The sequence below is a fragment of the Rhizophagus irregularis genome, chromosome 1 (genome assembly GCF_026210795.1).
Source record: "Rhizophagus irregularis chromosome 1, complete sequence".
NCBI lineage: Eukaryota > Fungi > Glomeromycota > Glomeromycetes > Glomerales > Glomeraceae > Rhizophagus > Rhizophagus irregularis.
Genome location: NC_089429.1, coordinates 142 through 16,258, shown reverse-complemented (window position 1 = coordinate 16,258; position 16,117 = coordinate 142). Strand labels below are relative to the sequence as shown.

Here is a 16,117-nt window from a genome sequence, read left to right as displayed (position 1 = left end):
GGTCTAACTATATCTATTCCAATCATCTCGAATGGTTCATTTATCTTTATCGGCATTAATTCGTTCTTTCCTCTTGGTTTTCCTCTCATTTGACAATTCCAACACGTTTTTACATATTCTTCTACATCTTCTTTCATATTTTTCCACCAATAATTTTCTTTTATTCTATCTAATGTCGCTTCTACTCCAAAATGTCCTGATAATTCGTTATCATGCATCATGTACATCAATCCTTCGTATTCATAATCCCTGATTACTTTAAATTTGTTTTGTCCTTTTACTCTATATAGAACTCCTTCTTTCAATTCATATTTATTCTCTTTTTCGATATTGTCAATTATTCTCTTGTAATTATTTTCTTCCATAATACCTCTTTAATTGATTTCACTTCTAAATTTGTTATTTTCGTTATGTGTTCTGTATTTTTAGTTCTGTGCTCTTCTCCATTTCTCCACCTCTTTAAATACTTTTCTCCAACTACTATTGTCATTTTTGACTTTTACTCGACTGTATCTTTTAGTATCTTTGTACACGCCCTGATTTTCTTCAAACATTCTAACCATGTCCAAATATTCATCCTTCTTTAATGTTGGATATGACGATTTTTCCGTTTTCTTTGTTTCTCTTCCAATGTAATTTTTCCAACATACATCACTATCCTTTTCTAAAAATATCACTATTGATTTGTCTATTGTTTCTTTCAGTCTGAATATTTCTTTTTCCATCTCATGATTTCCATGTGGAGTAATTAACCCTCTGTCAAAACTTTTCGTCTTTTGATAATAATATTCACAATATGGTGATTTGTCTAAAATTATTATATCTGTATCTTCGTCATATTCTAGCATTCTTCTGTTTATTTGTTCCACTACTTCTTTTCTGAATTTCCATTCTGTCTCCATCTTTGATTCATAAAATTCATCTTTATCTTTTCTTCTTCTCTTATAAGTGTTGAATCTTACTTTTAATCCTTGCTTTTCCCATTCTTCAATTAAATTTTGTACTATACTTGTCTTTCCTAATCCGTCTACTCCGTCGATTATTACTATTTCTGGTTGATCCTCTACTATCTTTAATAACCTACTTAATGCGTCGGCGTTCGTATTTTCTTTTCCCGACCTATGTATTACTTCAAAATTATATTGCTGTAATTCCATCACCCATCTTGCTCTTTTTCCTTTTGGTATCTTTGCATTCATTAATCCTTTTAATGCACTGTGATCTGTTATTACTTTAAATTTTCTATCGATTAAATATTTATGAAAATGTTGAATTCCCCAAACTATTCCTAAACATTCCAATTCTGTTATCGGATAATTTTCTTCTGCTGGTAATAAACTTCTACTTGCATATGCTATTACTACTTCTTTTCCTTTTTCATCTTTTTGACTTAATACTGCACCTAATCCTTTTCCTGATGCATCTGTTATTAATAAAAATTCTTTCTTCCAATCTGGATGTCGCAATATTGGATATTGTATTAACTTTTCTTTCAATTTTTCAAACGCTTCTTGTTGTTCTCTTCCCCAAATGAAAGGTATTCCCTTCTTTCTCAAATCACTTATTGGTCTTGCTATCTTTGAAAAATTCTTCACAAATTTTCTGTAATATGAACAAAGTCCCAAAAATGATCTTACTTCTTTCACTGTTGTTGGTGCCTTCATTTCTTTTATCTTTTCTATCTTTTTATCGTCTGGCCTTAATCCATCATTTCCTACTATATGTCCTAAAAATTCTATATTTCTTTCCAAAAATCTACATTTCTTTAGTTTTATTATTAAATTATTCTCCTGTAACTTCTTTAATACTTTTTCCACATGTTCCATATGGTCTTTTAAATTTTCTGAATATATCATAATATCGTCAATATATACTACTACAAAATCGTTTATGTATTCTTCTAATATTTCATCCATTAATCTTTGAAATGTTGCTGGTGCATTAGTTAAACCGAATGGCATTACATTATACTCAAATAATCCCTTTGAACATACAAATGCTGTTTTTTCTTTGTCTTCTTCTTTCATTTCTACTTGATTAAATCCCGCCGCTAAATCTATACTTGAAAACCATTTTGCTTTTCTGTATTTGTCTAACAATTCATCTATTCTTGGTAAAGGAAAACTATCTATTATAGTTATCTTGTTTAACTTTCTGTAATCAATACAGAATCTATATTTTCCCGTTTTCTTTCCTGCTAACGTAACCGGTGAACTCCATGGACTTTTTGATTTCCTTATCCTTTCTTGTTTTAACAATTTATCCACTTCTTCGCTTATAAATTTTGCCTTTTCATCTGTTTCTTTGTATCTTCTTTGCTTTATTGGTTCTACCCCCTCTTTTATTTTTATCTCATGTTGCGCCGCTTTCGTTCTTCCTTCTATCTCTTCGTCATATTCCAAAATATCTTGGTATTCTAATAGTAATTTTACCATATTTTCCCAAATTGGTTCTTCTACTTTCCCTATACTTAGTTTTTGCATAAATTTTCCACTTGGTTCGAGCATCTTTTCCGTCTCTCTCTCAGAGCCAAGACTTTCTATTTAAAATTCTGGTGCATTTTGAATACCTCTCCTTCATCGTTGCTTTCATATTCTTCGTCATCCTCGCTCTCCTCACTTTCACATATTGCTTCTCTTTCATATCCTACTGGAATCGTTATTATTTCTCCTTGTTCTTCTATTCTTAAGGTATGATCTTCAAAATTTATTTTTGCATTATACAGCTTCCATATATCATTTCCCAAAATTAGATCCTCTTCTTCTGAATCGATTACCTCAACTTCTTTTAGTATTTCCAATTCATCTTTGTATCTCAAAGTTATATTTGCCTTTCCTAACGCTGCTATCTTTTGCCCATTTGCTATTGTACATCTAAATTTACTTTTTCCAAATATAGGTATATTCAATCTCCTCCTTAATTTGTCTGTTATCACACTTACTGCTGCTCCAGTATCTATTATTACATTCACTAATTGATCTTCAACTTCTAATTCTGTTCTCATTGCTGTAGTTCTTTTCTCTTCATTTTTCATAGTTCCCACCGAGTGTAGTCAATTTTTCTCGTTTATGCTTCTTGGTCTATATGTTCCTTCTCTCAATTGTTTATGATACTTAGTATTCTCATTTATCATTTGTCCAATTGTTATATTCGCTCTACAATTTTTCACGTCTTCCACAATATCGTAAGGTGGTATTCCATCAGTTAATCTCGGTCCATATTCTCTGGGCTTTCCTGTCCCTGATGGCTTTGTTCTAACCCAATTTCCAAATTCATCTTGCCGCATTCCAGGGTAAAATGCTTTGCCTTCTTTTGTGAACATTGGTTTATAAAATCTTCCATCTTTTGTCATGGGTCGCCGACCATAATTATAATCTTCTGGTCCTATTGGATTATCCCAATTTTGACTATCTTTGTATACATTATTTTGTTCTATCCTTTCGGGCGTATATCTTGGTGTTGTTGTTCCACTTGGTATTTCTCTATCATCCATTCTATTTCCCGCTTCTCTTAATTCTTCTTGTAAATTTCCTTCTTCACCATTATTTTTATATCCCATTATTGGATTCGACCTTCTTGTTTGTCTTCTTGTTTTTACTGCGTTATCTTTTGCGTATAATTCATTATGGTAATTTAATTCCCTATCTTCATAATCATCGTAATAACCTTGTGTATAATACATTTCACCGTATTGTGGTTCCCCATATTCATATCCATCATAATCATATTCTTCTTGGTCATCGTATTCGTCTATCATATTCACTCCTACATTCCTTCTTTTCTCTGGACACTCTCTTGAATAATGACCAGCTCTACCACATGTATAGCATGTCGGTACTCTTTTTTGGAATGACTGATTTCTTTGAATTGGTTGATTTCTTTGCATTGGTTGGTTTCTTTGCATTGGTTGGTTTCTTTGTGGCAATCGCCTATAGCTCTGACTCGCTAAATTTCTTAATCTTTCATTCTCATCTTCTAACATCTTAATTTGTAACTTCGCAAAACTGTCTGCTAATTCATCTACACTTACCCCTTTATTATTCCTTACATTCCCTTGAACAATAGGTTCTTGTCTTCTTTGTTCATCATTAATTCCTTTTGGTTGTACTTTATCTGTTAATGCTTCTAAACCTCTTTCTACGTTTTTTGCTATCTGAAATGTTGCATTTAGATCTGCTGGATTTCCCATTACTACGTCTTTAGTAAAGTCCGGTTTTAATCCTCTAATAAAAATTCTCTTTTGCTGATTTGCTGCTACTGCTGCATCACCTCCCGCTCTCTTTAACATATATTTAAATCTCGTAAGGTATTGAGTTACATTCTCGTCTCCCTGTCTAATCTTTTCTAATTGTTCTAGCCATCTATCTTTAATTTCATCACTTGCATACTTTCCAATTATTCTTACTCTTAATCTTAAATTATGATCTCCATTAACATTCCAATCGACAATATTTACTCCTTCAGTCTTTAACCAATCTGCTGCTCCTCCCATTAATTTCGCTTTTGCTAATCTAAATCTCTGTGCGTCATCATTCCCTAAACCATTCGCTGTAAATGTCTCCTCAAATTTATCTGCCCATTCTTCTGGATCTTCTCCACTGGTACCATAAAATGCTGGTATTTCTACAATAGCTCCTCTATTTGCGTTTAAATTTCCTATCGCATTAGTATTCGCTTGAACTTCTCCTTGTAATCCTGTCAATGTTACTGGTGGTAATACTAAATTGTTCCAATCTGCCCCAATATCATGATTATACATAGTATTCATTAATGCTCTTAGATCTGCTCTGAGTTCATCTCTTGATGCTGCCATTGTTATCTTTGGTTTTATTGGTGGTACTGGTGTTATTGGTATTATAGGTACTTCCTTTGATTTTTTATTTTTCTCTTTACTTTTTGGTTTTTTACTTGAGCCAATTTCGGGTCCTTTTATATCCTCTTCCATTTCATCTTCATCATCTGTTGGATTTTCTTTTTCAATATCTTTTTCACATTCTATGCAGGTTTCTTTTCCAATTTCAAATTCTTTCTTTAATCTTTCAATTTCACATCTTCCGCATTCTTTTGTGTTTTCAACTCTCCATTGTAATATTTGTTCATCTAATTTTTCATCTTCAAGATTCCATATTGTTAAATATTTCTTCATAAATTCATATGTTGTTATTATCTTTGCGGTTACTCCAAATTTTCTTATTCTTTCAATTTCCGTTATTTCTACATCATATCCCATTCTTTTCAAATCCATTCTAATTATTTCTTCGAATATCTTTGTTGTTTCTGTTTCTTCAACATTATTAGATTCAATAGATTCATCAGATTCCTCATCTGACATTTCTTCATTTTTACTAATTGGTAAATTTCCTTCTTTCTCATCGTCTGTTTCTGTTATAGTATAGCTTCTTGGTGTATCATCACTATCTGTTTCATCTATATTTAATTGTTCAAACCCTCTAATCTTATCATAAACTTTTTCAACTATCTCTTTTTTAATTCCTCCACCACGACCTACATTGTGTTCAACATTGATCTAATCTTTTGTTTAAACGCTTCTATTTTTTCTATTGACTCATCTTCTTTTAATTCTGCTTCCTCATACAATATATTTTTGTATTTTCTAATAACACTATCTTTCCATTCTATAAAATCTGATATAGCCACTTTATGCCATTCATAAAATTCCCTAAATCTTATATTTACATCCCAATCTTCCAAAATATAGCCGTATCTTATCAATTCTTCATTCCCTATTAATCTGTCCATTGTTTCATCTTCTTTGTCATTTTCCATACAGTCTCTCACAATCACTATTATTATTATCTTTAATCCTTTCTCTCTCAATATTGGTTGTTTCAAGTATCTTATCGATTCAACTATTATATCTAATGCATCTCTAGTTTTTCCTTTTGTATAATTATTTCTTTCTTCACTATCTATACTTAATAAATTTATTAACGCCCTTATAGTTTCTGCATTATAATCCCTTATTGTATATTCAAATTTTTGTAATATTCTCCAAAATTTCTTAAAAACTTCTGGCGTATCTTTTACTGAATAACATATTTCACATGTTATATTTTCTCCTCTTAATTCACCTATATCCACATTTCCAATATTTTCGTCATGTCTTAATTTGTGGTTCTCATAATCGACCCTCCAAGTTTCATACCATTCCATCGTTGTAATCATTCATCCAGAATCTTAACTAAAATTTCACCTCCTTTTATATATATATATATTTCACTCTCATCGTTTCTATTTTCAATCTTCTATGTTTCTATTTTCAATCTTCTAAACATTCTTTTATCTTTAAATAGATTGCTCCTTTCAATCTTTAAATTCCATCTTTCAGTTTTATATATTTACTACTCCATATTCTATTATTAATTTTTGCTGCGCCTCAAAATTTCAAAAATTTTTCTAAGTCCACGATCTCCTCAGACTGCGGAGGTTTTTACTGCGCCACAAGGTTTATCTTTTGTCACCAAGATCCATAATCTCACATATCACATTCTAAAATTTATCTCCTATCACTGTGATTCATAATTTCACATATCACAAACTCCAAAATTTTCATAACTTTTAAAGTTTGCGAATCTTCAATCTTTCTTATCATCCACATAAATCCTTCTTACTAAATATTCTATGTTATGTAAATTAATCTATATTACGCAAAATGTCGTTCTTTTCAGATAAATGTCCTTCTTTTCAAATAAATGTTCTTTTTCAGATAAATATTCTTTTTCAAATAAATGTTCTTCTTTTAAATAAATGTCCTTCTTTTAAATCAACGTCCTTCTTTTCGGATTTTACTCTATTATTAAATACTGCACGTAATATTCATTATACGGCTCGTTAATGTGTAAATATCCTTCTATTTTATCTTCTTTTAATGGAACATTGTAATGAGAGCGTGAACTAGGACACTACACCAGGAACCTTCATCTGAAATGTAGCCTAGGACCTGTAACAATACAATGTATCCATTTTTTCCTCCTTCGTTGGCCGACTTGTCTCTTAACGGGTGAATCTAACCTTCCAAAATCCAGTTTCAAAAGTCATCAGCTATCCATAAAACTCATCTAAACCAACTTATCTTTCCTCAAATTGGTGGACCTATACTGGGCTTATCTCTATCTTTTTCCCATTGGGTAAAAGCACGATAGTTTACAGGTTTGTCCCATTTTATCCATTCAATGTTTCTTGATAGTAGGTGTCTTTACAATTTTCATTCCCCGTCCCCAAAGCAATTCGCGCGTTATTGAGCTGGGTATCCAGATTTGACGTAACCCATACGTTATAATCTTTAATGTCGAAGAATAAAAATTTTCCAATCTCGAGCATTTATCCAAAATTCAAACTCAGAGGTAACCCATACCACACAGATGAACCCCAGATAATACATTGGTGTTCTCCCATTATTAATCTTTATTCCAAAATTCATCTTTCACTTCCACATCTCCTTATGAAATTTCTCAGGTACTTTATTCCCGAAAGAAATATTCTTGTGCTTTCTATCGATTAAGTGATTACTTGCACAACTCCAAACTCCAATCTTTCACCTTTTCAAGTTTTTTAACTCAATTAAATCCTTATTGATTTATTGGTTCCTTTTGAACTCGTCAAAACCTGAAATCTAAAAATAAATTCTAAAATAAAATATTGATTAATAATACCTATCAGTGACTTACTAACGAAATTAAATTTTCATATTCATTATAATAATAATCATGTGATGATGATCATTTCCTTTCTTGCGAGCATGCACCATATGAGATCCCCCAATTCCCTCTGTCATCAATTTACAGAGTTGCCACATCGAACGGGCATTCCCATGGTCGAACGAACGAATAAACGAACGAACGAACAATTAAACGAACAAGCAAATAATCAACGACATAATTAACAAACAACATAATCAACAAACAACATACAACATTCTTGGTTCACGACATAGATAACGTTAGTAATATAAAACGTCAAACGAAATAAAATAAAATTTAACTTCTCTAAATTTTCCCCAAATTATATCCACTTTTACCTTTAATTTCAAACTTCGATAGCTCTCGCTACGAATTATTACTTTCCAAAAGTGTATATTTAATTCACCTTAAAATTTCCATTTACTCAATTAAAATTAATTAAGCCAACATTAATTAAAGTTTAGGGCGAACCTATTACCTTTAATTAACATTAAACTTTACTAACAAATAATTAAAAAAATAAAACTTATATTTTTATTGAGTTCTGTGGATGAGAACTATGGAATCACCTTGAATTCCGCTCTCTATATATACAATTTTTATGCTACTTTCTATTCTATCTATATACTATCTTTTATGTTCTTTTTACATATTATCTTTGAATTATCTTTCTAATATACTATCTATATTTTAAATACGCTATCTTTTAATATGCTATCTTTTAATATGCTATCTTTTTATATATGTTCTTTTTAATATATTATCTTTTACGTTCCATCTTTATACTATCTTTTTATATTATCTTTTACATTATTTTGTGTTCTTTAATCTTTCTGATATTATTTTATATGTTCTTTTAATTCGCTTTATGTGTTTTGCTTATAATCTATCTTTTGTGGCTTATAATTATTCTTTCTTATCGTTCTTATTGTTAAAGATCGCTAAGCCGCAATTGATCGACTCTATTTATCCTATTGGTTCTTTGTCAATCATTTGATAAATATTACATCATGTAGATCATTACTCTTCCTAAATGTTTATCCTTTTCGGCTAATTATTTATCCATCTACGCCAATTCATAATCAATTTGTTCGTTCTTAATATTTGGCAATTACATTTGGTGATTGGATTTTATCATCTTTTCGTGCTTGATATTTGACCGTTTACAGCGAAGAGAAAAAAAAAAATTTCAAAAATGGAAAATTAACTTCAGAGACTAGTAAAGCACATGATGTTCTATCAAATTACTTAATTTGTATGGGAGTTACATATTAAAATTGACGGTTTATCATAAAATGAAGTGACTCAAATATGGTTACACGAATTTTTTTTAATATGAAAATGATTTGCATATTACATGCGCGGTGATTGTTAGATCATTATTTCATATATTATGTATTTTAAAAAAAAAAAATTTTTCCATTCATCTAAATCATTATTTAGTTCTTCTTTATCTATTATATAGTAAGTTTAATTAATTTTAATAAATCCTACACAATGGTCAATAGCACATACATCAATAAACTCATGAGATTCATTTCCCAAAAATGACAAAAGTCTTATATTATCTTCTTTAACTAATGGATAATTAGATATATGCATAAGCCAAAAATACATACATTTTTATCAAACTATTTACAGTACATACCATCAAATAATTAATTCTAGTTCAATCATAATTTCTTCTAATTCATTTTGAAGAGAATGACTACATAAAAATTAATAATATCCGTAAATACTAACATTTGATCATAAATATTGTGTTACTGATTTCTTAGATAGCCTATGCTATATTACGCAATTAATTTTCCTATATGACTTTATTTGATTTATGTGCTACTGATTTCTTAGATAGGCTATGCTATATTACGCAATTTTACGCAATTTATTTGATTTATGGCTTGTGATTTTTAAATTTCAGACTGTTTATGGTCGATATTATGCAAATCGTATGACGATTTTAACATGGTATCCAGTAAATTAACTTTTGTTTTACCTTATTTAATATTAAAAATTACTATGTGAATGAGAAATTAATAAAGTAAAACAAATGTAGACTTAAATAACTTAAATATCAATTTATTGGGTAATTTTGGTATTACAAACCATTTTTAAGCAATGAAGATTATTAAATATTTAGCATTTAACGTAAGAAATGCAGTAAAAAAATTTTTCCTATTAGAATGGTAGTTTTACAGTCAAAAATAAACATCTAAATACCAGAACAAGTAAAAAGCCTCAAGATAAGCTGGTCGGATTTCTAATTAAGTATTAAAAAAACTACTACCAAAAAGCTTAAATACCAGAATGAGTAAAAAGCCTTAAGATAAGCAGATCAACTTCTATTTAAGTATTAGAACCAAGTAAATTTTCACACATTATTTAAATACGCAAATTTTTTTTTTTAAATACTTTTTTTCGCGCAAAATTTTTTTTTAAATACTCAGTTTTTTTCGCGCAAAATTTTTTTTTTTAAATACTTTTTTTCACGCAAATTTTTTTTTACTCACACTAAGTACTCTTTATTCACCAAGCTTTTTTACAAAAATGACTGAAGATAACGAAAGTTTTTCAGTCATAGAAAATAACGTTACTACAAAAGATATACTCAATAATATCGATAAAAGCTTTGGAGTCATCACTAATCTATCAAATTTTTTAGTTGAATTAACACGCGCTCAAAATGACACGATAAATGAATTAACTCGTAATCAGGATAAAACAATACATGAGTTATTATGCATGGTAAAAACGTCAATATCATCATCATCACCACCGACATCATTTACATCATCGTCACCACCACCTTCAATATTATCATCATCATTATCATCGTTGCCCCCATCATCATCTCCACCATCTTCATCTCCGTCATCGTCATCATCATCTCCGCCTCCGCCATCATCATCCCCACCACCAGTACAACTTTATTCGGCGAAAGATATAAAAATTTGTCCGACAACCAACTGGATTTTACCAGTGAAATTTTATAGAGACCCCTGCCATATTTGCCTATATTACGGACATGGATTCAGAAATTGTCCGAATATAATTTTTACAGCACAAGAACTTCAGAATATTTGTATAAAGTGTTGGGGACCAATCCATGGAACATCGACAAATTGTACTAATGATCGGATCACACCTCCGTTTAAAGAAGATTATATATAACCAACACAATTAATTCAAAAATTTTTTTTATATACAACCAACACAATTAATTCAAAAATTTTTTTTTAGGTAAGATTTTTAGATTTATACTTTTTGATTTTAATAATATATTAATATATTTTTTTTTATTACCAGTGGAATATTATAAAGACCCCTGCCATATTCACCTATATTATGAACATGGCTTTATAAATTGTCCAAGTATAATTTTTACAGTACAAGAACTTCAGAATATTTGTATAAAGTGTTGGGGACCAATCCATGGAACATCGGGAAATTGTACTAATGATCGGGTCACACCTCTGTTTAAAGAAGGTTATATACAACCAACACAATTAATTCAAAATTTTTTTTTTAGGTAAGATTTTTAGATTTATACTTTTTGATTTTAATAATATATTAATATATTTTTTTATTAATAAATAATAATTAAATTGCTGATATTTTTTATTATTAATATTTTTATTAACTTTTCTTTTTATTTAAATTAAAGGTCGTAATGAAAATTTTTTTTTTTAACATACATGGTTAAAGATTTTATAATTTTTTTGTTTTTTTCATATAACTGAAGTTTTACCTAGTAGGTTTGCTAGGTAGCATAACTAGGTAAAACTTTAGAATTGTTGAAGTTTTATTTTTTTGTTTTTTTTTTCATGTAACTGAAGTTTTACCTAGTAGGTTAAGCTAGGTAGCATAACTAGGTAAAACTTTAGAATTTTTGAAGTTTTATTTTTTGGTTTTTTTTCATATAACTGAAGTTTTACCTAAGAGGCTTGCTTATGCGTGAGCATAACTAAAAGTAAAACTTTAGAATTTTTGAAAAGTTTTAAGGTTGCCAAGGGTATGATAAACTTTTCTTCTAATAAATAATAAAAAAATTAAATAAATTTTTCATAAAAATTTTTAATAATTGCAATCTTAATTTATTAATGTGGATTTTTATCAAACATCTTAGTAATACTTAAATATGCAATCATGTATATATTATAGGTATAATTAAAGTACTATGATTTCATATAAAATGGACTTAGTGTCTTAATTTACGTTAAATAATCAACCAGAAAACATTGATAAAAGTTTTTTGCATACCAATGAAATACTGTAGTTCGGTAAATTTACTACCATACTTGTAAATTCCATATTTATATTAAAGAAAAAAGAAAATAAATGATAGCAAAATATTTGCGAGATTAATAGATCTAAATCATGATTGTTAAAGAAAAATTCGCAAGAATTTTTCTTGATACTGCTTAATTTTTGTGATACCGCTTAATTTTTAAAGTTTAAATGTGATACCGCTTATTTAATTTCGATTAATAAATTACACGTTATTAAGAAAAATTCGCAAGAATTTTTCTTAATGCTGCTTAATTTTTAAAGTTTAAAAATGTGATACCGCTTATTTTAATTTCGATTAATAAATTAAAGTCACGTTCTTAAGAAAAATTCGCAAGAATTTTCTTAATACTGCTTAATTTTTAAAGTTTAATTATGTGATACCGCTTATTTTAATTTTGATTAATAAATTAAAGTCACGTTCTTAAGAAAAATTCGCAAGAATTTTTCTTAATACTGCTTAATTTTTGTGATACCGTGCTTAATTCCCCGATTAATAAAATTGAAATCACGTTTTTAAGAAAAATTCGCGAGAATTTTCCTTGATACTGCTTAATTCTAATTCAGCTAATTTAGTATTAAGGTTCTATCAAAGAATTTCTCGCGAATTTTTCTTGATGATCGTGATTTTTAATTTATAAATCAGACTTTTGAACTTTAAAATTAAGCAAGTATGAAGGAAATTTCTTGCGAATTTTCGTTATAAATCAGACTTCTGATGGATTTTTTATATGATCACGTGAAATTATCTATACAGTTTACAGTAGGGATCGGCATCGCGCATGAATAGAAACCGCGCTCGACCTGCTAGATCATATGGAGATGATGTAATTTTTATTTGTGAAACTAAGGATATTGTTTGTTGTTTGAATCGTTACCAACTAATTACGTTTAAAGATAACTCTATACTTATAAAAGGTGATCGTGAAATCATATGAAATAAAATTTGTATATAAGGGGAATTTTCTTGATATTCTCACGGGTAGTGGGATCACTGCATCCAAGTTTGATTCAAGTTTTAATAAGAGGAAAAAAAAAATTTTTCCTCTGCCATTTAATTAAAAAGATGAGTAAAAAAGACTATCAATATGAGTATATTAAAAGGCAAAACCGTCAGTTTACGCTGTGATATTCACAAAATAAATATTACATATATGAGAGTATTATTGACCATAATTAGATAATTAAATTGGTAATTTAAATTTATTTTAATAAATAAAACACCCCTTTGATTTTTTAGATCAATTCGAGACAATTAATTTTTTTCTCTAAATTTTTAGATCGATTCAACACCCTTATTGACCATAATTAGATTGTAATTAAATTTATTTTAATAAATAAAACACCCCTTGATTTTTTAGATCAATTCGAGTTTATTAAATAGACACCCATTACAATTAATTTTTTCTCTGGATTTTTAAATCGATTCAACACCCTTATAATTAATTTTTTCTGATTTTTATCGATTTAACATCTTTAACATTAATTTTCTTCCTTCAATTTTTTTCCTCAAAAATCACCCTTATAATTAATTTTTTCTTTAATTTTTTATCGATTTAACATCTTTAACACTAATTTTCTTCCTTCAATTTTTTCCTCAAACTTCCTTCATTTTTCCTTCAATTTTTTCCTCAAACTTCCTTCAATTTTTTCTTCTTCCTTCAATTTTTTCCTCAAACTTCCTTCAATTTTTTCTTCTTCCTTCAATTTTTTCCTCAAAAATCTCAAAAATGGATTCAATTGACAAAGAAACAAAAATGGATTCAATCGACAAAGAAAGTAAATTAAAAGAAATTACCGTATAGCGCTGCATACAGTACCCCCCTCAAATAGTACCCCCCCTAAATAGTACCCGTGTATTATTCAAGTTTACATTCGGGTATTTCTGAATAGTACCCCGGTACTAATCAAATACCGGTATATAATTACTAATAAAAATTCTTCATACTAACTAGGAAAAGGAAACCGATCGCACATCATCACGTGCCAGATGTACAACAAACATTTGTGAAACCGATACGAATAGTATATAGTCCTTCGTTACACTTCGGACTAATAAAAAATGTTTACAAGCAAATTTTTATTCCATGTGTTTTAACCTTGAATTTATAAATATACTGTATAGTTCAATGTATACAGTATATCGTACACTTTCATATAATTAATTGTAATAAAAAAACAATTGCCGTAAAATGAAATTTTATTAACAAACCATCAATTAGCAATGGTTACACAATCAAAGCCACCCATTTTACTCATCCCATACATTAACGTAATTTGTTCCTTTGTTCATCATAATAACCCGAATAGCCATCATCCTCCACCTCCTCATATTCACTCTCATCAGATTTATCCTCTTCATTTCCATGTTCCTCATCACTTTCATCATTTTCAGATTCCTCATCACTTTCATTATTTCCAAATTCTTCATCACTTCCGTCGGTTCCGTTCTCTTCACTTGTATCAGTTTCGTATCCCTCATCACTTGTATTTTCGTCCTCTTTATCTGATTGTGGTGCTACTTCATCATTAGGTTTGCTTGCTTGTTGTTCAAGACGATCATAATTAAAAATCCAGCCATCTTCAGTTCCATCACGATTGTTAGAAATGCCACAGCATTTAAAGGATCACCGAATCAAATTAACATCAACAGCTTCCCACGAATCTTTGACCCAATGTGCTACAGTTTCATAAGTGGGTCTTTTGATGATGCCAGTTGGTGTTAAATCTTTTATAGTTTCCGCTATCCACTCATTGTATTTTCTTCGCATCTATAAGGTGAAAATAAAAATAAAATGTTTTTTAAAAAAAATAGAGTCGCCCTAGAAAATGGAGAGAAAATTAATAATTATTACCTTTGATTTAAATGATTTATTCACTAAACATCCAAAGGTTGTAGGCGAGATGTCAACCCTCCAGGAATAACTGCAATATCAGTTTTTTTTTCGATAAAACGCCTTTTAACAGAATCCACGATGCGAGCAGAAAATGAATCTAAAACTAATAATGATTGTGGATTGGAAAGCCTTTCACGTTTAACCCATACATTTTCAATCCAAAAGAGCATCTCATTCTCATTCATCCATCCTTTTTGGTTTGTTCGAATAATAACTCCTGGGGGAAAATTTCCTCGTGGAATATTTTTGAGTTTGAAAATTATGAGTGGGGAAGTTTTGTTCCATCTGCCATACAGGTTAATACAACTGTAAAATTTGTTCTTTCATGACCTGTAGTGCGGATGCTAACTGATCGTGCACCCAGTTCATCAACAGTTGTATTGGTGGGCAGATCAAATGATACTGGCGTTTCATCCATGTTTCCTATATATGCTAAGGGATAATCATGTTGTATGCGGCGGTACATGACGAATGCCAAAAATGATTGCTGTTTTTCGATTAAATCTTCAGGTAAACGTTGTGCAATTGTAGTGCGACGACGATTACTCAATTTATTTCAGCTCACGAAACCATCTAACCACTTATTACTAAACCTAAAAGACCTGATACCAGAACACATAACTTGCCATTGACGTTGTTGTGCAAGGGTCTGGGCTTTTATTTGAATCATACTTCGTATGACAGCATTTTGATTTTTTCTTTTTTCTTTAACCCAGGTAACTAGAGCAGTTTCTAAAGCTGGATATTTTGGTTTTACTCCTATATTTAAACGTTTTACACCCACCTGTACTTTTAATAACTGTGGTTTTTTAGATATCCAGTCACGAAGTTGCTTTGCTTGAATGTTGAACTTGTCTGCTGTCTTTCTTTTACTATGGCCGTTCTCATGATACATAATAATTGCAATTTTTTCACGTGCGTTCCATTGTCTTCGCTTTTTTTCTGTCATTGTTGAGCGGTTAATTCTTTTGTTTGCACGGGGACCCATTTTATATGAAATAAAAGTTGCAGAATAAAAACGCGAAAAACGTGATTGAATTTCATGATTTATTCTGATCTGAATTACGATCATCATTACAATAATTTCTGAATTTACAAAATTTTTACATTTTACATCTGAAGTTTTTTATTTTATTTTAAATTTTGCGGTTGAAAATTGTTAGAGTTCTTTTGATTACTTAACTGTTAATAATATTATCACATGATTAGTACTTCTACAATGTGCCCCCTTTT

General features: G+C 29.7%; 2 protein-coding genes across 2 annotated transcripts; one reads left to right on the top strand and one right to left on the bottom strand.

The window, feature by feature from the left end:
* Nucleotides 1-10,247: 10,247 nt before the first annotated feature.
* OCT59_000002 (uncharacterized protein) lies at nt 10,248-10,871 on the top strand (the record flags this gene model as incomplete). Its single annotated transcript, XM_066138525.1, has 1 exon — nt 10,248-10,871. The coding sequence occupies one exon, from the start codon at nt 10,248-10,250 to the stop codon at nt 10,869-10,871; it is 624 nt and encodes a 207-aa protein (XP_065988011.1).
* Nucleotides 10,872-14,254: 3,383 nt separating this feature from the next.
* OCT59_000001 (uncharacterized protein) lies at nt 14,255-15,872 on the bottom strand (the record flags this gene model as incomplete). Its single annotated transcript, XM_066138524.1, has 4 exons — nt 14,255-14,525; nt 14,619-14,758; nt 14,872-15,013; nt 15,487-15,872. 4 exons carry the CDS (start codon nt 15,870-15,872, stop codon nt 14,255-14,257), a joined length of 939 nt encoding a protein of 312 aa, XP_065988010.1.
* Nucleotides 15,873-16,117: the final 245 nt, after the last annotated feature.